Source organism: Cydia fagiglandana, chromosome 5 (genome assembly GCF_963556715.1).
Source record: "Cydia fagiglandana chromosome 5, ilCydFagi1.1, whole genome shotgun sequence".
NCBI lineage: Eukaryota > Metazoa > Arthropoda > Insecta > Lepidoptera > Tortricidae > Cydia > Cydia fagiglandana.
In genome coordinates this window covers 19,789,425-19,815,465 of record NC_085936.1, presented here as the reverse complement: position 1 = coordinate 19,815,465, position 26,041 = coordinate 19,789,425, and the positions used below count along the sequence as shown (strand labels likewise).

Below are 26,041 nucleotides of genomic sequence, written 5' to 3'. Positions count from 1 at the left end.
AGTGTCTGGATTATAATCCGTATAAGAGACATTTTCCACGTTTTCGTAATTAAAAAATGTTTTTGCCTTTATTGCGGTATCGGTGGACGCATTATTATGACGCAGGAGGATGCGGCTTCTCGGTCGTCTCTCGCGGTCTTTTTCAATGACTGCGGGCACACAAATAGTAGTGTACTACTCAGTATTTAACGTTCTTTTATTATTTAAAAGTACGGTACAAAAAAGTCGCGTTTAAAAAAAACAGACGATCAAAATGTTTGGCAACGCTTTTGGCTTGTTGAACTTCTATGGGCCTCCTGTCACCTTCGAAAGACCCATTGACTGGACTAATGCCTTTTTTCCGGATCGTAGCAGTAAATCCAGATTTCATCTCCTCTAACGATGTTATATACAGCATTTGAACTTTATTGCTTGTACTTACGCAGCATTTCTCGGCACCAGTCAAAAAGTACCTGTTTTTGGACTGAAGTTAATTCGTGAGGAATCCAAAGACAACAAGGCTTCCCGACTTTTAAATATTCTTGTAAAATCTTTTGTATTTGTCTCATACTTATCCCTAATTGTCCTCAAATTTCGTCATAGGTGATTCGTGGGTTTTCTTCAATGAGTCGTCTCACAGTAGCCACGTTTCCTTGAATGATCGCCGTGGACGGTCGACCTTCACGAAAATCATTATCTAGAATAATACTGTCTCTACTAAATTCACCATACCAACGCCTCACGATGCTCAGATGTGGTGCTTCAATCCCAAAAGCATTTTGAAGGCAAGCACTACACTCTTGCGGAGTAAGCGAACTTTTAAAATCATAACAAAATCATAGCTCTAAAAATATTTTCGCGTTAAAGCCACGTTCAACGCACTGACTTACTTTGACAAGCCATTAAAAACAAAAGACGATCGATTTGTCGCCAACATTTGTCACATTCCATAATCAAAAGCCTGTATTTTTTTTAAATATACAATTCATAATTTAAATGTTTACCAGTGGCCAGTAGTGCAAAACATTCAGTGTGGCCTATGTAGTAGGAGAGAGGAGGAGTTTGTTAAGAACTATAGACAATAGAAGAGGAAGGATGCTTGGGCACCTGATACGACACGACGAATTTATCAAAAATATCATAGAAGGGAAAGTTGAAGCAAACAGGAAGAGGGGAAGACCAAGGAGAGCGTACATGGATCAAATAAAGGAAAAGATCAAAGTCGTGTCGTATCGGGCTGTCAAAGAGAAGGCGGAGGACCGCCAAACATGGAATTTGCTCCACCGACAAGAGTCATACTCTTAAATATATGATGATGATCGTAAATACCTACCTATGTATTAACAAAAAAAAGTCACTTGTAATTAGTTACTGCCTTTAAAAAGTATAAGTGCCTCAATGTTATTAGACTTTTTGATTCTTTAAAACGTCTTTAGGTCAATAAAGCAAGTGAAAAATTATTAGAGTTAGACCAAGAAAAGTCTGCAGCAATTTTGACAGCCCACGCAGTGCAAGTGTTATTTATAAGTCATAATTTCATAGAAGTTTCTTCAAATCGACCTTATTAATAAGAGATTAAAAATATTGAAAATTATCTTAAAATATTTTAATCTAATATTTCATCTCATACGTTCAATAAGGCCCGGGACTAGACCTTTTTACCTGCACTGACAGTGGGCCTTCTTAGCAACAAGTACAAATTCAGAATAATTGGGAATAATAGGGAGCAACTGCTATTTTTGAATGCTGGGCCTTGTTACCCGCCGGGCCTCATATGCCTGCACCTCATCTACCTTATTTTTTTGTTTTACAAGGGGAAAAGTTGTTGATTAACCGCTCGTGCTAATATTGATACCCAAACAAGCGAAACATTTTTTTTTATTAAATAGGAGGCAAACGAGCAGACGGATCATCTGGTGGTTAGCGATTATCGCCGCCCATGGACACCCGCAACACCAGAAGGGTTGCAAGCGCGTTGCCGACCTTTAAGATGGGGGTCTTTGAAGGTTTGAAGGTCGTATCGGACAGTTCATTCCACAGTTTGGCTGTTCGAGGCATTCACAAATTCAAACATTCTAAAATTGAACCACGAGCGTAGTTAGTGGTTCGTAAAGTTGAACCTTGAGCGTAGTGAAGGTTTCAAGGGACGAAGGTTAAATAAAATTTTCACCACATCAGCTCGTAAAGGCCCTCTTGATTGTTCGTAACGGATAAGAAAAGTGGCATTTAATTTGATGCAAATTTTGAGTTGTTACCGTAGGTAAATTGGATCAGTTGGTTGGTAATATTGACTTTAAAATGATAAATATAGCTCAATAGTGGGACCGGATTTTTGCACTATAAGTTTTGATAATTCTAAAGTTGAAAAAGTGATACTTACCTGATATGGGACATATTTTTAAGCATATTTGCAATATGTGATGAAAAGTTAGAACGAGCGTTAGATATAAATTAGGTATTTATATATTTTTAGTAATGATTTTTTAATATTGAATTAAAGTGCAATGTTTAAGTTCCATTGTTTATAATATGTATGACGCTTTATAATGTAAAATTATTAGAAATTTTTTTAACGTGCTTCTTTGTCAAACTACTAATTAGCTTATTATTTTGTCGATATTGAATTAAAGTTTAATAAATCCACAACAACATATCTCATTTTTTAAGTTAATAGGCACGCTAAAAAGCTAGAAGAATAAGATATATGCTCTAGAATTAATATGCGTTTTTTGTCCTATAAGATCTAATATTGAATTAGAGTCTGTAAAAATAAGTCTATTACTATAAAATAATATACGCAGCCATATTATGGAAAGTAAGAAATTTCTGCGTGTAGCTTGCATTGTAATAGTAAAATCTAGTTAAAAAGGCGCGAAATTCATACATACGCCGCGCTGGTCCGTCAGTCGCCGGCGCGGCGCTCGAGAGCCTATCATAGCCTACCTATACTTCGCCCCTCGCCCCACCTCCCGCTCAGTAACACTGTCTGTCTTTTCTTATCATTCATTTGTTTGTTTACCGTGCACATATATAAATTAGATGCAGACATTACGTGAAATTAAAATATCTTATTACGTATAAATACCTACAGCTGGTCAATCAGATCTGGGCAGTAGAAAGAGGCGGCAAATTTGAAAAATGTAGGCGCGAAGGGATATCGTCCCATAGAAAATTTGTGTTTCGCGCCTTTTTTTTGTGACAAGATTTGCTTGACCAGCTATATTTCATTATCTTGACTAATATTGTAATAAAAATGTACAAGATATTCACAACTATTTTTTACTATACATAGTTTGTCAAAGGAATGTCTCATTTCAAACATAGACAGAGAGAATCATCATACTATCTTTCACTTACACTAGTACTAGCACCCAAAAGAAAAGGATGAATATAGTTTTTTTGTTTTTATTTACTGACAAATGGTTTGACCAACTATACCTATTTCTGGTTCCTATTGTCATGTCCTGTACTATTCAAGGTCAATATCATAATATGTATGTATATTATAAACCAACTGCTCAATATTACACGGTAAAGTAAGGTAAAGTAAGTGAGGCCACTTACCTTATTCTATATTCCGTGTGGGCCGTATATGCCTATATACAGCCCACCTTTAATTAAAATGTTTTTTTTTTAATAAACAGGATATGAAGTATGAAAAACTCACTCAAATAGGTTTCTCATTTATTTAAGTTTCTTCATTATACCAAAATAGTTATAAAAATATTACGATACTCTTGGAAAATATACCTTAAAAGTCCTATTATGGGCCTTATTGAACACTAGCAGTGTATTACTTAATCCCGCAAAAAATAATCATTTCGACAGTAGGTAATAACAGATTTTATTGTTTTTAACTTAAGAGCTATACATATACAAATAACAATATTTGATACTTCATAACAGGAGGATTTATTTATAATAAGTGAAAATAATTATTTTGGGCCTTAATAACTAAAGATATAAAAACTGTCTAGTTTACGCGAAAATAGTAGGTAACTAAACATAAATCTTTATTAGTTACAGTAGTATCATCTTTTAACATCTGGGGGCACGGCAGTGCCCCTGCCAAGACGAGCAAAGCGCAAAGGCACTATCTACCTTTTCTCGAAGCGCTTCGTCGTTTTTTGGAACCCTCATAACTTGGGGTTGGATTATACCAGATAAACAAAGTTCTCGGACTTATTAAGCATATCAATTGCATAGCTCTTATACTTTAGATTTTATTCATATCTAAAAACTTCGATTTCGTCACTGACTCACTCACTTGATGATCATCAATACCGGGTACTTCCTGAAGTCCTCTAAGAAGCTGAAATTTGGTATGTAAGATAGTTTTAGTACACAAACAACAAATAAATTAAAAAAAATGTTATCCCTAAGGGGATGAAGAGGGGGTTTAATTTTGTATGGGGAATCAATAATCGCTGAACCGATTTAGTTGAAATTTGGTATGTAGATAGGTATTGTTATGGGGAAGGATATAGAATAGATTTCAACCTCAAAGTTTACCCTTACGGGGTGAAGGCAGATTTCAACTCCAAAGTTTACCCTTACGGGGTGAAGGGTTTATATGGGGAATCAGTAAGAAGTACATACATTGTGTAACAAATGCCCCCAGATACTTATTTCAGGATTTTTAATAGTAAGTCACCCCCAACCCTTTAAATTAGGGCATGGAAGATTGTCATAAGCAACTTACAAAAAGAAGTGAAATCCCACCAAAAACATTTTGATGTAAAATGTTGCCCAAACGAAACCATAAGGCTCGCACTGTCAAAAAGTTATCAGATCTCTTGCCAAGCTTCTAACTCTACAAGCCCTCTAACTTTACTAGCTCTACACCAAAAGTATGTGGCTTGGCCGTTTCGTTTCTACAAGAACTACTGTAAGTATAATACAAAAACCGCCCAAATGCGAGTCGGACTCGCGTTCCAAGGGTTCCGTACATTACACAAGTTTAACAATATATAGTTTTTTTAGAGAAAAGTGAGTAAAATGTCTTTAAAAAACCCGTAGGGATCGGAAAACTAGGTACTTAAGTCCGACTCACGCTTGACTGCACATTTCTAATAGGTTTTTCTGGCATCTATAGGAAAAGAGCTAATATGTGTATTTTTTTCATAATTTTAGACCCAGTAGTTTCGGAGATATGGTCAGTTTTTGCGTATTTTCTTAAATAACTTCTAAACTATTTATTTTAAAATTATGAAAAAATATATCTGAGGTTCTCACAATGAGCCCCTTAATTTGATATATAACAAGATATAGTGTTTTTTTCTTCTATTTATCATTCATCTCAAAAGTGACCCCTTTATTTGAATTTCTATTATTTACTTTACATGTATGTTCTTGGGTTATAGACTTACATGTGTATACCAAATTTCGACTTATTGGTGCAGTAGTTACGGAGCAAAAAGGCTGTGACAGACGGACAGCCAGACACACGAGTGATCCTATAAGGGTTCAGTATTTTTCCTTTTGAGGTACGGAACCCTAAAAATAATGAATTTAATAAATTTTTCACCTTATGCCCATGTGGCGGTAGCGAAACAGCCAAGCCACATATTTTGACTAAGGTGTAGAGTTAGTGAAGTTAGGGCTTGTAGAGTTTGAAGCTTGGCTCGACAAGAGATCTGACAACTTTTTGACAGTGCGAGTCTTATGGTTTCGTCTTAGCAACAATTTACATGAAAATGTGTTTGGTGGGATAATTTTTTACAGTATAAATATTTATTCGTAAGAAATAAGTATTATCTTTTAACATAATTTTGACAGTACATCTGGTGCTATATTACGACACCGGTGCTATAATAAGCACATTAAAACACTCCCTTTGGCCGTGTGCTAAAATTTGTCACTCGTTGCAAAATATCTATTTTTCGCACTTCTATCGTAAATACCTACCTATGTATTAACAAAAAAAGTCACTTGTAAATAGTTACTGCCTTTAAAAAGTATAAGTGCCTCAATGTCATTAGACTTTTTGATTCTATAAACGTCTTTAGGTCAATAAAGCAAGTGATAAATTATTAGAGTTAGACCAAGAAAAGTCTGCAGCAATTTTGTCAGCCCACGCAGTGCAAGTGTTACTTATAAGTCATAATTTTATAGAAGTTTCTTCAAATCGACCTTATTAATAAGAGATTAAAAATATTCAAAATTATCTTAAAATATTTTAATCTAATATTTCATCTCATACGTTCAATAAGGCCCGGAACTGGACCTTTTTACCTGCACTGACAGTGGGCCTTCTTAGCAACAAGTACAAATTCAGAATAATTGGGAATAATAGGGAGCAACTGTTATTTTTGAATGCTGGGCCTTGTTACCCGCCGGGCCTCATATGCCTGCACTTCACCTACCTTATTTGTTCTACAAGGGGAAAAGTTGTTGATTAACCGCTCGTGCTAATATTGATACCCAAACAAGCGAAACATTTTTTTTTATTAAATAGGAGGCAAACGAGCAGACGGATCACCTGGTGGTTAGCGATTACCGCCGCCCATGGACACCCGCAACACCAGAAGGGTTGCAAGCGCGTTGCCGACCTTTAAGATGGGGGTCTTTTAAGGTTTGAAGGTCGTATCGGACAGTTCATTCCACAGTTTGGCTGTGCGAGGCAGGAAGTACATTCACAAATTCAAACATTCTAAAATTGAAGCACGAGCGTAGCGAGTGGTTCGTAAAATTGAACCTTGAGCGTAGTGAAGGTTTCGAGGGACGAAGGTTAAATAAAATTTTCATCACATCAGCTCGTAAAGGCCCTCTTGATTGTTCGAAACGGATAAGAAAAGTGGCATTTAATTTGATGCAAATTTTGAGTTGTTTCCGTAGGTAAATTGGATCAGTTGGTTGGTAATATTGACTTTAACATGATAAATATTGAATAACGTTAGTTTGAAATTGATTTTATGATAAAGTAAATATTATCGGAGATGATCGCTCTTAAAAAATATATGTCGCTAGTCATTTATAACCTAAAAGCGCCAAATTACGCAAAATTATATTGAAATGACACCTGTGTATTGAATTTGAAGAATACTTTAACAAGGGTAGTTATCTGTATGACAATGCACCTAAAATAATTTTCATCCTTAACATCCTGTACTACATGTTGTTTTAAGTATTCTAGCAAATAAAATAATTCTGATTCTGATTCTGATTCAAATGTATCTATTATTTTTATACTTAACACGATAACGAATTCTACGTAAACGAAACCGCGGGTAATCCCTAGTACATATAGAAATAAATAAGGGAAGGTAAGTTTCCATTAGTGTACTGTGTAAAATAACTATTTACCATTGATAATAATTTTATAAACGCTTTGCGTATTTTTAAGGTCACCGCGCTAACCGCTAGCCCGCGACCGTCGATCGCTGCCTCCTGCCCCGGCGCACAGCGCGGCGCGCGAAAACGCCGCGCGTTTGAAATGTAACTTAATATAAGCTCGGAATGCATACTTACGTATCAGTATTTAGTGTCGCCGTGATTTTATATTTCTAATCTTTTGTGTGAGAAGTAAGATCTTTATTATGACCGTGTAATATTAACTCTACAAACTTTAATTCAATATTGGCTATACTGCTTAACCAGAAATCAATATCTAGACAAGCACATTGTCTACATTTCTAACTTTTTACATGTATACTAAGTTGATAGGTAATATCGTAATTTTGCAATATCAGCTACTCTAATTCTGTATTTACATAATAATTCGTGTTTTTACGTTCACCAGAAAGCAGCTGTTCCAGATTTCTAAAAACCGAATATTGTGACTAAATTAAAGTGTTATTGAATATGTTAAAGTTTTTTGTAACTTTAATTTTATATTTACATAGTTATTTAGCAAAAATTGAAATATTTAAATATGGCCGAACGCTCCACCTAAAATTTTCTAACTTTTTACATGAATGTTATTTAACATGCTTACAATAACATATCAAAAAAGAAAAAACTTTAATGTTATCAAAACCCATTTTTGTTCCACCGCTGGTCTAATATTGAATAACGTCAGTTTGAAATTGATTTTATGATAAAGTAAATATTATCGGAGATGATCGCTCTTAAAAAATATATGTCGCTAGTCATTTATAACCTAAAAGCGCCAAATTACGCAAAATTATATTGAAATGACACCTGTGTATTGAATTTGAAGAATACTTTAACAAGGGTAGTTATCTGTATGACAATGCACCTAATACCATATAACCATAATTTTCAAATGTATCTATTATTTCTGTACTTAACACGATAACGAATTCTACGTAAACGAAACCGCGGGCAATCCCTAGTACATATAGAAATAAATAAGGGAAGGTAAGTTTCCATTAGTGTACTGTGTAAAATAACTATTTACCATTGATAATAATTTTATAAACGCTTTGCGTATTTTTAAGGGCACCGCGCTAACCGCTAGCCCGCGACCGTCGATCGCTGCCTCCTGCCACGGCGCACAGCGCGGCGCGCGCAAACGCCGCGCGTTTGAAATGTAACTTAATATAAGCTCGGAATGCATACTTACGTATCAGTATTTAGTGTCGCCGTGATTTTATATTTCTAATCTTTTGTGTGAGAAGTAAGATCTTTATTATGACCGTGTAATATTAACTCTACAAACTTTAATTCAATATTGGCTATACTGCTTAACGAAAAATCAATATCTAGACAAGCACATTGTCTACATTTCTAACTTTTTACATGTATACTAAGTTGATAGATAATATCGTAATTTTGCAATATCAGCTACTCTAATTCTGTATTTTCATAATAATTCCTGTTTTTACGTTTACCAGAAAGCAGCTGTTCCAGATTTCTAAAAACCGAATAGTGTGAATAAATTAAAGTGTTATTGAATATGTTAAAGTTTTTCGTAACTTTAATTTTATATTTACATAGTTATTTAGCAAAAATTAAAAATTTAAATATGGCCGAACGCTCCACCTAAAATTTTCTAACTTTTTACATGAATGTTATTTAACATGCTTACAATAACATTTCAAAAAAGAAAAAACTTTAATGTTCACAAAACCCATTTTTGTTCCACCGCTGGTCTACAAGTCTGCGACGATTTTGATTACACACGCAGTGCAAGTGTTAATCATAATTTCATGAAGGTTTGTCGTTCAAAATAACACTTGCACTGCGTGTGCAATCAAAATCGTTGCAGAATTTTCTTGGTCTAACTCTATTATATTTTTAAGGTAAGTACTTAAGTACTAATTTCTGTCTCATAGTAATTGGGTATAATTTGATTAGGTTCTTAGTTTGTCGGGGTATACTCTCATATTGTATATAATTTCATTAAGTACTCATTAAATTACGAATTTGCTAATAAACCTTATTCGATATTATTTGCCGGAAAAAATCCCGGAACTGACAAATCAGAATATTCAGAATACCGATGGCGCCAGAATAAGGATGTAGACATGCTGCGCGGGAATGGTGCGGCGGGGTGCGCGGGGCGCCCGCCCGCCTGTTCTACCACTCGTCTGCTTCACCCCCTCGGAAACGTAAAACTCAACTATAAGAGCGCCTTAAACTGTACCATTATAAATTATAATACTATAAAAACAGTGCTAGGATCAAAGTCTCTCGTTGCGGTTTACACGCACACAGTATAGCGTTTTACACGGCGCCCGCCGCACACAATGATAAAAAACCTCGTCGTCGCCGTTGAAAATGTGCGGAGCCGACCGACACACGTCCTGCCTGTACAAGCTCTGCCGCGGCACTGAGCTGGCGAGCGCGCGTCATCGGTAATATAGAGTAGTTTTCAAAAAATTGCCAAAAAATTATAGTAGAATTTCATAAACACTAATGTATACCAACAGTATAAGCAAACGTTGCAGATTGCTTGAGTATGAAAATGACTTCGATATTAAGTAGATTTTCGTAGAAATTGACACTTGTTTCGGAGAGAAAATTGAGTTCGTTTTACTTTGATTTTCTCTTTCTCAAAGGTATGTAGGAAAAATATCGTTTGATATGCCTATAGTACAGGGTATTAGTAATACAAAATAGCCAGGTTTAGCAGAGTAAACTTCTCAACATTTCCAAATAAGAGCTTGCCGTTTAGTGCTTCACGGGGTTTTTCGGAAACGACCATCAGAAAAAAATTCATTACTAATTTAATAAGTCCTTTTTCTAATATTTACAACGATATTTAAAAAGATAAGAAGACGCTTTTACTGGAACAAGTACTCATTGTTTCTAATAATGAGCACAAAGTCCTGAATTTCGTCGACTAGTATCATCAATTTTGCATTATTTCGACTTTTCTTGTAAGAGCGCTCTTAACAGACACTTCGACTACTTAGATTCTACCGGGTATGTCCTGTAACACGAGCAAATAATTAAAACATAGATTGTACTCCTCAAACGGTGACACTTTTGTTCAACAACTTTTAAAAATTATGAAGTATTTAGACTCGCTATTTTTCATACAAAATAAATATAAGCTTCAATGGACGTCATCGCCACGCCATAACTATCATTGTGATTGCCGTTGCTTGTAACGCCATAAAGATAACAAAATTCGCAATACATTGCGTCTTAGAATAAACTTTAAAGTGTATTAAAAATCAAACCATAAGTTATTTTTAAAAGTCGCTGAACAAATGTATGAGGAGTACAGCCTACAGTTTAATTTTTTGCTCATATTACAGGCCACACCTTATTGTATATTTCAATAGACATGCGAAACGATTGTACCGGAAGCATCCAATATAAAACAATTGGTCACTACCGTTTCCACGGGGTAGGTACCTATGGCAATAAAAGAAATTGCTCCATTCCATTTCGCACTACTATCTGCCTTAATAACTATTGCTTACTGGATTCATTGCTGATTGAACAAGGCGCTTCAAACTGTTGTGGATAATTGGGAAATTGGTATAAAATTGTACAGTCACCATCAGATATATCGCAGCAGTCAAGGTATGCAGAAATATCTGACCAACGCCTCTATTGCCATGATGTTAAAGTGCATGTTCAGATATAAGTATTTGAGCACCTTGCCCGCTCCGTTAAATCTGATGGCAGGCGTGGCTCACTCCACGATTTCGTCGCTTTGCTACAGGTAGCTAAAAGTACATCCGTTCCACACCAATTTTGGTGGATATAGCCATAAGCCGCGCGTGGCGCTGTCGCCACCTAGCGGCCATATCTGTCCTGATCGTAACAGACGCGTTTTGTTAGAGAGTCTTCTGTACCTAGTACTATTATTTATTCTGTGCTGATGGCAAAGAAAATTGTGGGTCAGGCGGTAATTTCGATCGTATCAATAGGGTGACATAAACATGTAGTTTGCTCAGCTAATGATCTCATCTTGTCGTGAAGGGCGTCGTAATCTCGAGGTTACGTATAGTGCGATAAACAAATTCGATTAACCCATATCTACCTACTCCATCAAAAATATATCGAGCGGACTTTGCCCGTTGACATCCGGCTCGAAGGGCCATTGTTTTCTATACAATACCCTACCTACCTTATTTATTTAATCTTATTATTAATCCTCATTTATTAGATAGTCATTTATAACCTAAAAGCGCCAAATTACGCAAAATTATATTGAAATGACACCTGTGTATTGAATTTGAAGAATACTTTAACAAGGGTAGTTATCTGTATGACAATGCACCTAATACCATATAACCATAATTTTCAAATGTATCTATTATTTCTGTACTTAACACGATAACGAATTCTACGTAAACGAAACCGCGGGCAATCCCTAGTACATATAGAAATAAATAAGGGAAGGTAAGTTTCCATTAGTGTACTGTGTAAAATAACTATTTACCATTGATAATAATTTTATAAACGCTTTGCGTATTTTTAAGGGCACCGCGCTAACCGCTAGCCCGCGACCGTCGATCGCTGCCTCCTGCCACGGCGCACAGCGCGGCGCGCGCAAACGCCGCGCGTTTGAAATGTAACTTAATATAAGCTCGGAATGCATACTTACGTATCAGTATTTAGTGTCGCCGTGATTTTATATTTCTAATCTTTTGTGTGAGAAGTAAGATCTTTATTATGACCGTGTAATATTAACTCTACAAACTTTAATTCAATATTGGCTATACTGCTTAACGAAAAATCAATATCTAGACAAGCACATTGTCTACATTTCTAACTTTTTACATGTATACTAAGTTGATAGATAATATCGTAATTTTGCAATATCAGCTACTCTAATTCTGTATTTTCATAATAATTCCTGTTTTTACGTTTACCAGAAAGCAGCTGTTCCAGATTTCTAAAAACCGAATAGTGTGAATAAATTAAAGTGTTATTGAATATGTTAAAGTTTTTCGTAACTTTAATTTTATATTTACATAGTTATTTAGCAAAAATTAAAAATTTAAATATGGCCGAACGCTCCACCTAAAATTTTCTAACTTTTTACATGAATGTTATTTAACATGCTTACAATAACATTTCAAAAAAGAAAAAACTTTAATGTTCACAAAACCCATTTTTGTTCCACCGCTGGTCTACAAGTCTGCGACGATTTTGATTACACACGCAGTGCAAGTGTTAATCATAATTTCATGAAGGTTTGTCGTTCAAAATAACACTTGCACTGCGTGTGCAATCAAAATCGTTGCAGAATTTTCTTGGTCTAACTCTATTATATTTTTAAGGTAAGTACTTAAGTACTAATTTCTGTCTCATAGTAATTGGGTATAATTTGATTAGGTTCTTAGTTTGTCGGGGTATACTCTCATATTGTATATAATTTCATTAAGTACTCATTAAATTACGAATTTGCTAATAAACCTTATTCGATATTATTTGCCGGAAAAAATCCCGGAACTGACAAATCAGAATATTCAGAATACCGATGGCGCCAGAATAAGGATGTAGACATGCTGCGCGGGAATGGTGCGGCGGGGTGCGCGGGGCGCCCGCCCGCCTGTTCTACCACTCGTCTGCTTCACCCCCTCGGAAACGTAAAACTCAACTATAAGAGCGCCTTAAACTGTACCATTATAAATTATAATACTATAAAAACAGTGCTAGGATCAAAGTCTCTCGTTGCGGTTTACACGCACACAGTATAGCGTTTTACACGGCGCCCGCCGCACACAATGATAAAAAACCTCGTCGTCGCCGTTGAAAATGTGCGGAGCCGACCGACACACGTCCTGCCTGTACAAGCTCTGCCGCGGCACTGAGCTGGCGAGCGCGCGTCATCGGTAATATAGAGTAGTTTTCAAAAAATTGCCAAAAAATTATAGTAGAATTTCATAAACACTAATGTATACCAACAGTATAAGCAAACGTTGCAGATTGCTTGAGTATGAAAATGACTTCGATATTAAGTAGATTTTCGTAGAAATTGACACTTGTTTCGGAGAGAAAATTGAGTTCGTTTTACTTTGATTTTCTCTTTCTCAAAGGTATGTAGGAAAAATATCGTTTGATATGCCTATAGTACAGGGTATTAGTAATACAAAATAGCCAGGTTTAGCAGAGTAAACTTCTCAACATTTCCAAATAAGAGCTTGCCGTTTAGTGCTTCACGGGGTTTTTCGGAAACGACCATCAGAAAAAAATTCATTACTAATTTAATAAGTCCTTTTTCTAATATTTACAACGATATTTAAAAAGATAAGAAGACGCTTTTACTGGAACAAGTACTCATTGTTTCTAATAATGAGCACAAAGTCCTGAATTTCGTCGACTAGTATCATCAATTTTGCATTATTTCGACTTTTCTTGTAAGAGCGCTCTTAACAGACACTTCGACTACTTAGATTCTACCGGGTATGTCCTGTAACACGAGCAAATAATTAAAACATAGATTGTACTCCTCAAACGGTGACACTTTTGTTCAACAACTTTTAAAAATTATGAAGTATTTAGACTCGCTATTTTTCATACAAAATAAATATAAGCTTCAATGGACGTCATCGCCACGCCATAACTATCATTGTGATTGCCGTTGCTTGTAACGCCATAAAGATAACAAAATTCGCAATACATTGCGTCTTAGAATAAACTTTAAAGTGTATTAAAAATCAAACCATAAGTTATTTTTAAAAGTCGCTGAACAAATGTATGAGGAGTACAGCCTACAGTTTAATTTTTTGCTCATATTACAGGCCACACCTTATTGTATATTTCAATAGACATGCGAAACGATTGTACCGGAAGCATCCAATATAAAACAATTGGTCACTACCGTTTCCACGGGGTAGGTACCTATGGCAATAAAAGAAATTGCTCCATTCCATTTCGCACTACTATCTGCCTTAATAACTATTGCTTACTGGATTCATTGCTGATTGAACAAGGCGCTTCAAACTGTTGTGGATAATTGGGAAATTGGTATAAAATTGTACAGTCACCATCAGATATATCGCAGCAGTCAAGGTATGCAGAAATATCTGACCAACGCCTCTATTGCCATGATGTTAAAGTGCATGTTCAGATATAAGTATTTGAGCACCTTGCCCGCTCCGTTAAATCTGATGGCAGGCGTGGCTCACTCCACGATTTCGTCGCTTTGCTACAGGTAGCTAAAAGTACATCCGTTCCACACCAATTTTGGTGGATATAGCCATAAGCCGCGCGTGGCGCTGTCGCCACCTAGCGGCCATATCTGTCCTGATCGTAACAGACGCGTTTTGTTAGAGAGTCTTCTGTACCTAGTACTATTATTTATTCTGTGCTGATGGCAAAGAAAATTGTGGGTCAGGCGGTAATTTCGATCGTATCAATAGGGTGACATAAACATGTAGTTTGCTCAGCTAATGATCTCATCTTGTCGTGAAGGGCGTCGTAATCTCGAGGTTACGTATAGTGCGATAAACAAATTCGATTAACCCATATCTACCTACTCCATCAAAAATATATCGAGCGGACTTTGCCCGTTGACATCCGGCTCGAAGGGCCATTGTTTTCTATACAATACCCTACCTACCTTATTTATTTAATCTTATTATTAATCCTCATTTATTAGATAGTCATTTATAACCTAAAAGCGCCAAATTACGCAAAATTATATTGAAATGACACCTGTGTATTGAATTTGAAGAATACTTTAACAAGGGTAGTTATCTGTATGACAATGCACCTAATACCATATAACCATAATTTTCAAATGTATCTATTATTTCTGTACTTAACACGATAACGAATTCTACGTAAACGAAACCGCGGGCAATCCCTAGTACATATAGAAATAAATAAGGGAAGGTAAGTTTCCATTAGTGTACTGTGTAAAATAACTATTTACCATTGATAATAATTTTATAAACGCTTTGCGTATTTTTAAGGGCACCGCGCTAACCGCTAGCCCGCGACCGTCGATCGCTGCCTCCTGCCACGGCGCACAGCGCGGCGCGCGCAAACGCCGCGCGTTTGAAATGTAACTTAATATAAGCTCGGAATGCATACTTACGTATCAGTATTTAGTGTCGCCGTGATTTTATATTTCTAATCTTTTGTGTGAGAAGTAAGATCTTTATTATGACCGTGTAATATTAACTCTACAAACTTTAATTCAATATTGGCTATACTGCTTAACGAAAAATCAATATCTAGACAAGCACATTGTCTACATTTCTAACTTTTTACATGTATACTAAGTTGATAGATAATATCGTAATTTTGCAATATCAGCTACTCTAATTCTGTATTTTCATAATAATTCCTGTTTTTACGTTTACCAGAAAGCAGCTGTTCCAGATTTCTAAAAACCGAATAGTGTGAATAAATTAAAGTGTTATTGAATATGTTAAAGTTTTTCGTAACTTTAATTTTATATTTACATAGTTATTTAGCAAAAATTAAAAATTTAAATATGGCCGAACGCTCCACCTAAAATTTTCTAACTTTTTACATGAATGTTATTTAACATGCTTACAATAACATTTCAAAAAAGAAAAAACTTTAATGTTCACAAAACCCATTTTTGTTCCACCGCTGGTCTACAAGTCTGCGACGATTTTGATTACACACGCAGTGCAAGTGTTAATCATAATTTCATGAAGGTTTGTCGTTCAAAATAACACTTGCACTGCGTGTGCAATCAAAATCGTTGCAGAATTTTCTTGGTCTAACTCTATTATATTTTTAAGGTAAGTACTTAAGTACTAATTTCTGTCTCATAGTAATTGGGTATAATTTGATTAGGTTCTTAGTTTGTCGGGGTATACTCTCATATTGTATATAATTTCATTAAGTACTCATTAAATTACGAATTTGCTAATAAACCTTATTCGATATTATTTGCCGGAAAAAATCCCGGAACTGACAAATCAGAATATTCAGAATACCGATGGCGCCAGAATAAGGATGTAGACATGCTGCGCGGGAATGGTGCGGCGGGGTGCGCGGGGCGCCCGCCCGCCTGTTCTACCACTCGTCTGCTTCACCCCCTCGGAAACGTAAAACTCAACTATAAGAGCGCCTTAAACTGTACCATTATAAATTATAATACTATAAAAACAGTGCTAGGATCAAAGTCTCTCGTTGCGGTTTACACGCACACAGTATAGCGTTTTACACGGCGCCCGCCGCACACAATGATAAAAAACCTCGTCGTCGCCGTTGAAAATGTGCGGAGCCGACCGACACACGTCCTGCCTGTACAAGCTCTGCCGCGGCACTGAGCTGGCGAGCGCGCGTCATCGGTAATATAGAGTAGTTTTCAAAAAATTGCCAAAAAATTATAGTAGAATTTCATAAACACTAATGTATACCAACAGTATAAGCAAACGTTGCAGATTGCTTGAGTATGAAAATGACTTCGATATTAAGTAGATTTTCGTAGAAATTGACACTTGTTTCGGAGAGAAAATTGAGTTCGTTTTACTTTGATTTTCTCTTTCTCAAAGGTATGTAGGAAAAATATCGTTTGATATGCCTATAGTACAGGGTATTAGTAATACAAAATAGCCAGGTTTAGCAGAGTAAACTTCTCAACATTTCCAAATAAGAGCTTGCCGTTTAGTGCTTCACGGGGTTTTTCGGAAACGACCATCAGAAAAAAATTCATTACTAATTTAATAAGTCCTTTTTCTAATATTTACAACGATATTTAAAAAGATAAGAAGACGCTTTTACTGGAACAAGTACTCATTGTTTCTAATAATGAGCACAAAGTCCTGAATTTCGTCGACTAGTATCATCAATTTTGCATTATTTCGACTTTTCTTGTAAGAGCGCTCTTAACAGACACTTCGACTACTTAGATTCTACCGGGTATGTCCTGTAACACGAGCAAATAATTAAAACATAGATTGTACTCCTCAAACGGTGACACTTTTGTTCAACAACTTTTAAAAATTATGAAGTATTTAGACTCGCTATTTTTCATACAAAATAAATATAAGCTTCAATGGACGTCATCGCCACGCCATAACTATCATTGTGATTGCCGTTGCTTGTAACGCCATAAAGATAACAAAATTCGCAATACATTGCGTCTTAGAATAAACTTTAAAGTGTATTAAAAATCAAACCATAAGTTATTTTTAAAAGTCGCTGAACAAATGTATGAGGAGTACAGCCTACAGTTTAATTTTTTGCTCATATTACAGGCCACACCTTATTGTATATTTCAATAGACATGCGAAACGATTGTACCGGAAGCATCCAATATAAAACAATTGGTCACTACCGTTTCCACGGGGTAGGTACCTATGGCAATAAAAGAAATTGCTCCATTCCATTTCGCACTACTATCTGCCTTAATAACTATTGCTTACTGGATTCATTGCTGATTGAACAAGGCGCTTCAAACTGTTGTGGATAATTGGGAAATTGGTATAAAATTGTACAGTCACCATCAGATATATCGCAGCAGTCAAGGTATGCAGAAATATCTGACCAACGCCTCTATTGCCATGATGTTAAAGTGCATGTTCAGATATAAGTATTTGAGCACCTTGCCCGCTCCGTTAAATCTGATGGCAGGCGTGGCTCACTCCACGATTTCGTCGCTTTGCTACAGGTAGCTAAAAGTACATCCGTTCCACACCAATTTTGGTGGATATAGCCATAAGCCGCGCGTGGCGCTGTCGCCACCTAGCGGCCATATCTGTCCTGATCGTAACAGACGCGTTTTGTTAGAGAGTCTTCTGTACCTAGTACTATTATTTATTCTGTGCTGATGGCAAAGAAAATTGTGGGTCAGGCGGTAATTTCGATCGTATCAATAGGGTGACATAAACATGTAGTTTGCTCAGCTAATGATCTCATCTTGTCGTGAAGGGCGTCGTAATCTCGAGGTTACGTATAGTGCGATAAACAAATTCGATTAACCCATATCTACCTACTCCATCAAAAATATATCGAGCGGACTTTGCCCGTTGACATCCGGCTCGAAGGGCCATTGTTTTCTATACAATACCCTACCTACCTTATTTATTTAATCTTATTATTAATCCGGTTTTATTTAAAATAATTGTCACTGAGACTGACATGTAAATTATATTCGTATTGTCAAAACGGAAGCATTTAAATATCTCAATCTCAAACCTGTTGTTGCCCCAATTTGTCCAACTGACCTTTCATTTCAGTACAAAATTGTTACAAATACAGATAACACAGATTCATTTCCAGTGACTAACACCGCAGCATTAAAAGCTCTCTGACAACTGCCAATGAGCATTAGGTAGGTAGGTACTAAAAGTAAATTAATATTGCATGTAGAGGCAAAATAATCAAAGGAGATTAGCTTAGCATTAGCTTGACATTCGTTAATATTCGTTATCAAGGGCGGGATCTTGAGGTTGTTGCGATGTCATACATAACATTGCACGGGTGGCATGGTTACCGCCTCCAATATAAAAAGATCTATGTCACTCTTGAACCCCTATAGTAAATATGACTTTTTGGTATCGTAGTATTATTAGCGTAGTAACGTTGGCTTGGCGGTCGTGAACTGAGGCCAAGTATGCAAGGGCAACTATTGGGGGGACCCACGATGGTAGACGACAAATCCGGTCGCATACATATATGCATATAATGCGGAAGTGTAAGATTACAAAATCTAGCGCCAAATGTGTGTGGAAATATTGGTCTAACTGCCAGTGGCGGCCCGTGAAAGATCCCGTGTTTTTGCCTACATTTTCTTTGAGACTTGTAGGATAAGGAAGTTATAGAACTCAATTGCCTTTCATTATGCAACCCAGTGGAAATCAATTGACCTATTACTAACAGCCACCTACCTATAATTTATAATTGATTATAAGTATTATATATAGCTTATTACTAATAGTACCTACTTTACTGACTTATCCGTAATACGGTTATCCATCTGTTAATTACGGAAATCTTCGAAACAAATTAACGTTATCATTAGTTGTTTATTACCTTGGTTTTTATTTACCATGACTTATTGATTAAACAACAATGATCCTTATCTCTACGTAATAATAGTGATATTAGAATAGGGTTGCCATAAGTGTGGGCGCTCAGACCGGGACATTTAAAGAAAACCGGCCAAGTGCGAGTCGGACTCGCTTTCCAAGGGTTCCGTACATTACACAATTTTCAACAATGTATGTTTTGATGTGAAACATGAGTGAAATGTTTAAAAAAAACCTAAGGGATGATCAAAAACAAGGTAATAAGTCCGACGCACGCTTGACTGCATATTTCTAATAGGTTTTTCTGTCACCTATAAGTAAAGAACTATTTTTTTCAAAATTTTAGACGCAATAGTTTCGGAAATACATGGGGAATTGGTCATTTTTTGCCTATTTACTTGAGTTACTTCTAAACTATTTATTTTAAAATTATTAATAAAATATATTTAAGATTCCCACAATGTGCTCTTTCACTTGATATATAACACGATATAGTTTGCAAAATTTTGTTTTTTAACTGTCTCATTTACCCCCCATAAGTGCTCCCTATGTTTAATAGTTATTTGTACAACAAGAGATCAAAGTTTGATATTTCTTCGAGTGCTTATTTTGAGTCCCGTGCAAGCGAAAGATTCTATAATAATTATATTCTATACTAATTTAGAATCTTGAGCGTAGTAAGGGATTCAAAAGCGCACGAGATGTAAATAACTTTGATCTCGTGTAGTACACAAAATTTTTCACCCTAAGCAGTGAGAACATACCTAGAGGGACAGAGATAATAGAACCCAAGTATATCGAACTTGTATTAGACCCCGCATGTTGAAATGACATTTGACTATAAAAAAACCGGGCAAGTGCGAGTTGGACTCGCGCACGAAGGGTTCCGTACCATAATGCAAAAAAAAAAAAAAAAAAAAACGGTCACCCATCCAAGTACTGACCCCTCCCGACGTTGCTTAACTTTGGTCAAAAATCACGTTTGTTGTATGGGAGCCACATTTAAATCTTTATTTTATTCTGTTTTTAGTATTTGTTGTTATAGCGGCAACAGAAATACATCATCTGTGAAAATTTCAACTGTCTAGCTATCACGGTTCGTGAGATACAGCCTGGTGACAGACGGACGGACGGACGGACGGACAGCGAAGTCTTAGTAATAGGGTCCCGTTTTACCCTTTGGGTACGGAACCCTAAAAATCACTTGAATGACATTTTGTCTCACTCACTGTTTTTAAGAAGCAAAGTACCCTTGTTCTAGCTGCTGAGGTGAAAAATTCATTTATTTACGTTACATGTCCGTCTTCGGGTTATAGATTTACATAACATATGTGTACCTCAACTTAATTGTCCCAAAAAATGTAGGTACCTAAATGAAAATGCGAGCGAAGCGAGCGCGAAATTTTTTCAAGAAAATAGTAGGTAGATTTTTAGTATTTCATAAGGAAAAAAACGGAACCAATATAGGATCACTTTGATGTCCGTCCGGCCGTCTGTCTGTCTCAATGTAAAGGGTGTTGACATGTGAGAGGGCGGCAAAATCGATAAATAATGCTTGTTATTCTAGTCAACCCTATCTGAACACCAAATAAAATATTTTTTTGACCGAAATTTGAACTGATCACATAAAAGATAACTGCCAAACGTTCAGATACAAAATATGTTTTTTTTTCTACGAAAGATATTAACGTACTTTTGCAAAACAATTGAATGAAAATGGCTAAGTACAGTATAAACAAAGTGTGTGCTGGACAGTGTGCGATTCGCTCGCTCCAGTGGCGTGCCTACGGTTTCGGAGTAAGGCAAGCCGAAAGATATGTTTTCGTAATAAATGTCCAATCTCACTTTGAACAGTTTGAACTCAAATGAAGAATGAATGAATTTGCTAGCGTAAGTATCGCGGCGAGCTGCGAGTATCAAAGCGCACAGGGCATACTAGGTACTACTATAAGTACTATAACTACTAGATAGAATGTTACAAACATATCAGAGGGCCTACCTTCTTTCTTTCTGTTACTCTAATTACACCTTAATTGGAGTAAACCAATAATCCTTGTGTTTTGTAAACGGCTGTACAAAATGTTCTCTTAATGCGACTGACTTTTCTTAGAATACACAAGTCTGGTGTTGGTTTTAGCGCTGGCATGATATCCCGTTTTTGTACAAAGTTTAACGATTTTACCTTGCCTTCGTTGAGTGATATATACGTGGACGCATCTCATACCGTCACAAGGAACAACTTCATCAATTGTTAACACTTATAAACGTCACAACAAACAAACAAATCCACATTCACTACTTAATTCAAATTCACTTAAATAAATTGAGCTTTCGTTACTTCCGACTCGACTAAATAATAATACACTTGAAGTAAACGCGTGCCCGTGCGAACTTATGCAGCTAAATTCACGCCAAAAGCAGTGGCGGTACTTCCATACAAGCCCAAAAGCCGGGCTTGCCTTAGTTGCCTTACCGAAATTACGTAGTGATAAGATCAATAATCAATATAGATTATTTTTAAACCGCGCGCCAAATGAACCCGTTTTATTAAATTCAAGCAACAGCGCGCGGACCGCGGCGCCAGCGTGTTGCAAAATTTTGCCGTGGTGGCGCCTCGTCCGCGCGAAAGAAACAGGCGTAGAATGTTCTAGCTATCCTGCTCGCACTCGTTGGCTTGCAACCGGGCTTGCTTTTTCGTCCCGCTCTAGGCGCTCTTAGCCTACAAACCGCCATAGAACGATGTAACTATTTGTTGGCATGTATAGCAATTTTATATGGCGATTTAAGCCTGGCTTTTGGTCAGTGTCGTGCCTACGGTTTCGGAGTAAGGCAAGCCGAAAGATATGTTTTCGTAATAAATGTCCAATCTCACTTTGAACAGTTTGAACTCAAATGAAGAATGAATGAATTCAAAGAATGAAATCAACGCCGGCCACTCCAAGGGACGCATTTATGGCACGGCTGCGTCCCTTGGAGTGGCTGGCGCTGGCCCATCGTGTAGAGGAGCCATTAAACAATTTCTATGTCACTCATCATATTCTTCTTGTTCCAGCTACCTGGTGTCCGGCGACGCCGACGGCAAGTGTTACATCTGGGACTGGAAGAGCACGAAACTCTACAAGAAGTGGAAGGCTCACGATGGCGTTTGTATAACCGCTTTGTGGCATCCACATGAACCGAGTCGGTTGCTTACAGCGGGCTGGGATGGTGTCATCAAGTATTGGGACTAAGAACTTTAAAGTTGCAGTGTTGAAAAAAATAGTTTTTGAGAGATTCTTGAGAATAATCGTGAGTTAAATTCAGTGCTGCGTAATTCTTTCAAAATCACCCTTTTTTGGGCATTGAAAAATGTCTAATACCACAAATAGGGCATCGCGAAATGTTACCTTGCTGGAATAGAGCAGGCAAACGGGAATAACCTCCACCATACAGAAAACCAGTCATTATAACATTTTTACGGGCAAAGGAAACTCTACAATAATTGGCGAGCTCACGATGGCGTCTGCATCACAGCTTTGTGGCATCCACACGAACCAAGCCGGTTGCTTACAGCCGGGCTGGCATATGAGGTCATCAAGTACGGGGATTAATAAAGTTGCAATCACAAGTGTTGCAAAAAATCGTAATCGAGAGATTCTTAAGAATACTAGTGAGCCGGTCCATTTCTTTAATAAAAAAAAAGTGTGTTTTACCACAAAATAATTCTTAAAGTACTAATGAATGATGGTACCTGAATAATTATGATCTATTAGTGATCATATAATTTAATTTACAAGAGTTATTCTTTCATTGGTTTTATTTATCCTCCTTTAAAGAATAAAGGACCCAGTGTGGTAAAGTCACACTATTATACGTGTCAAACTTAAGAAGAGTCTTAAGACGAGTATTGTAAGCAGAACAATATTGAGTGGCTATTCATGTAACTAGACAAGTGCCGATACACATGACTACGTATTATCAGCTGATATAACAAGATACATTGTTACTACAGACAGATATTATGGTATAATATTTTAAACTTTCGCGTTTTGAACACACATGAAATAACTGACATTTATAGACGGGTCTAATTGAATAAAATTCGCGTTAGACCCGTCTATAAATGTGAGTTAAGATATTATGGTGCTTCAAACTAAGGTAAAGTATTATAGTTATGTATATACCTACTTGTGAATCACTGATCAAAACATACTAAATAACTCAACATAATTATATTCCGGTCCTTCGGAAAACTAACATTGCTTTGAAAGGCACTTGAAACTTATTGTCATTTATTTAACGTAAATATCCCATTGTTTGACGCCGTAATTTCAATAATTGACACCCTGTGGCCTATTTTATAAAGCTACAAGTTACAATTTACAAGCGGAAGTCTCTTTCTAACCCTATGTGTTAGAACGAGACTTCCGCTTGTAAATTGTAACTTGTAGCTTTATAAAATAGGCCACTGATCGTTACAATTGTATTATTGCCATGATTGCATTTTTGGGTGACACCTAACGGAATGCGAGGAACATTGAGATACGTACACTCAGTGTTTTAAATAAGTGTAAAATGCTAATTTATTACTCGTATCTAAATAATGGTTGTTTGACTTGTTTGTGTAAAGAGGATTAAGTTGTCATGGAGTTGCACTATCGGATAATAAGTGCATTTACGAGCAATAAGCCATCGATTGTTAATTACCTATCATTAAGACCGCAGATAATAAAACAATGAAAAACTTTGATCACTTTTTTAATTTCATCCCCCCCGAACCCCAACCATAAACCATAAATAGGATAAACAGGACATAGACTACACAAAAAATAACTTAACATTAATATTTCTCTTTTTTCCTTGCTTTAGCATTGTCATGGGGATCCATTGCAGTGACTCGGGAAGTTAAGCCGCTAAGGGAAGCTTGTAGGGCTCCTCGTACATAACGTCGAACTTATATTCCATGCTGCATTCGCAGCATGCACCATTCTTTATAAACTGGTTGAAACTTATGTTGTTTTCATGGAATGCTTCTGTCAGGGCAGTGACTAGCTGGTCGATCATTTCTGGCGTGTGGTGCGGGCTGGGCGCGAACCGCAGTCTCTCCTCGCCGCGGGCCACGGTCGGGTAGTTAATCGCCTGTACGTAATGTCCCCGCTTCATAAGGGACTCCGCCACTAACGCCACCTTATCAGCTCCCTTTATCGGTACAGGGACTATGTGACTCACGGAGGGCAGCTGAGGAAGACCGGCGACTAGCAGTGACAGCTTTAAGTACCGTACCATGGCCTGATGTTTCGCTCGAAGTGTTCGGCCTTCCTCACTCGCGAGAAGTCTAATGGATGCCAAAGAGCCTGCTAACACAGGAGGAGGCAGTGCTGTGGTAAAGATAAAGCCAGGAGCGAGTGATCTAACCGTGTCCACCAACAAGGAAGAACCAGCGATATACCCACCAACATTTCCAAAAGCTTTGCCCAGCGTGCCCGATACAATATCTATCATGTGCTCTATTCCTCTCTCCTCACCTATTCCAGCACCATGTTTCCCATACAGGCCCACTGCGTGGACCTCATCCACAAATGTTAAAGCTCCATATTCATGTGCAATTTCACACATTTCCTCTAGAGGACAGATCGCTCCACTCATGGAGTGTACAGTCTCAAATACGACTAGTTTTGGAACACCTATCGGTGACGCCTCCAACATCTCGCGGAGATGATTGGGGTCATTGTGCCTAAATATATGCTTAGGCGCTTGGCTGTGCCGGATACCCTGGATCATGGAAGCATGGTTACCAGCATCTGAATATATGTGGCAGCCTGGAAGAAGTTTTCCTAAAGTGGAAAGTGTTGCATCATTGGCAACATAGCAAGAACTGAAGATGAGGGCTGCTGGCTTTTTGTGGAGTTTTGCGATTTCAGCCTCCAGTTGCTCAGTCATCTGTGAGTTGCCAGCAATGTTGCGGGTGCCTCCTGCCCCAGTGCCATAGGCCTTGATGGCGCTCACAGCTGCGTCCTGCACAGCTGGGTGGCGGGATGTACCCAGGTAGTCGTTGGCACACCACACGGTGACGCGGTTGTTGGCGGCCCCCTCCAAAGCTTGAGGGTAGGCGCCCTCAGCCGCCAGCCGCGACACTTTCCTGAACACACGGTAGGAGTAATCCTTCTTCTTCGCGTTGATCTGGTCGTGGAAGAACTTATCGTACTGGTAGGGGCTGCGGTCGACGATGTCTTCGGTCATTTCGCGTGGGGCCTCCGATACGATGGAGTTCTCCTGGATGAACGGGCACTTGGTCTCATCCTGGCCCAGCGAGCGGAACCCGCGACTGATGATGGGACAGTAGTTCCCGTATTGCTTCATCAGCGCGGCTCCATAGTTCCTCACGAACGCCTGGTTCAACGATCCCAAGAACGGACAGGGCATCTTTACGTAATGTATTACAATTACACGGTCACGACAAACACTTGCGATAAACTTAAGTTAAGTAATGATCGATGTTTTGAGGTCAACGTTGGCTCGCACTGTAGCCGAACGTTTCGCGGTCTGGCCGGAGTTCAACTGGTGCCTTGAACGAAGGCGCCTTTCATTTATAAAGTCTGTGTCATATCGATTGCTCCACACTGATTTCTGAACAGTCAACACGTAGAATTTGTAGCTTGTTTTCGCAATGTGAAAGAGTTACACAAAATTGAATGGGAAGACAACGTATGAACCATCGAGCACAGTGTCGCTATTACGCGAATACTATTGGT

The 26,041-nt window shown here is 37.5% G+C and overlaps 2 protein-coding genes across 2 annotated transcripts in view; one reads left to right on the top strand and one right to left on the bottom strand.

The window, feature by feature from the left end:
* The window catches only part of LOC134664756 (pre-mRNA-processing factor 17), a 61,930-nt gene extending 37,893 nt beyond the window's left edge, over window positions 1-24,037 (top strand). Inside the window, exon 13 of the mRNA XM_063521501.1 lies at window positions 22,363-24,037. Within this exon, the coding sequence (XP_063377571.1) occupies window positions 22,363-22,540 (178 nt within the window). The 3' untranslated portion in view covers window positions 22,541-24,037. The remainder of the gene's footprint in view (window positions 1-22,362) is intronic.
* Window positions 24,032-25,978, bottom strand: LOC134664643 (5-aminolevulinate synthase, erythroid-specific, mitochondrial). Its single transcript, XM_063521383.1, has one exon. The coding sequence runs from the start codon at window positions 25,710-25,712 to the stop codon at window positions 24,195-24,197; it is 1,518 nt and encodes a 505-aa protein (XP_063377453.1). The 5' UTR covers window positions 25,713-25,978; the 3' UTR covers window positions 24,032-24,194.
* Window positions 25,979-26,041: the final 63 nt, after the last annotated feature.

What these genes read in the sequence shown, in the direction of transcription:
- LOC134664643 (XM_063521383.1), bottom strand. Translation starts at nt 25,712, where the DNA reads ATGCCCTGTCCGTTCTTGGGATCGTTGAACCAGGCGTTCGTGAGGAAC.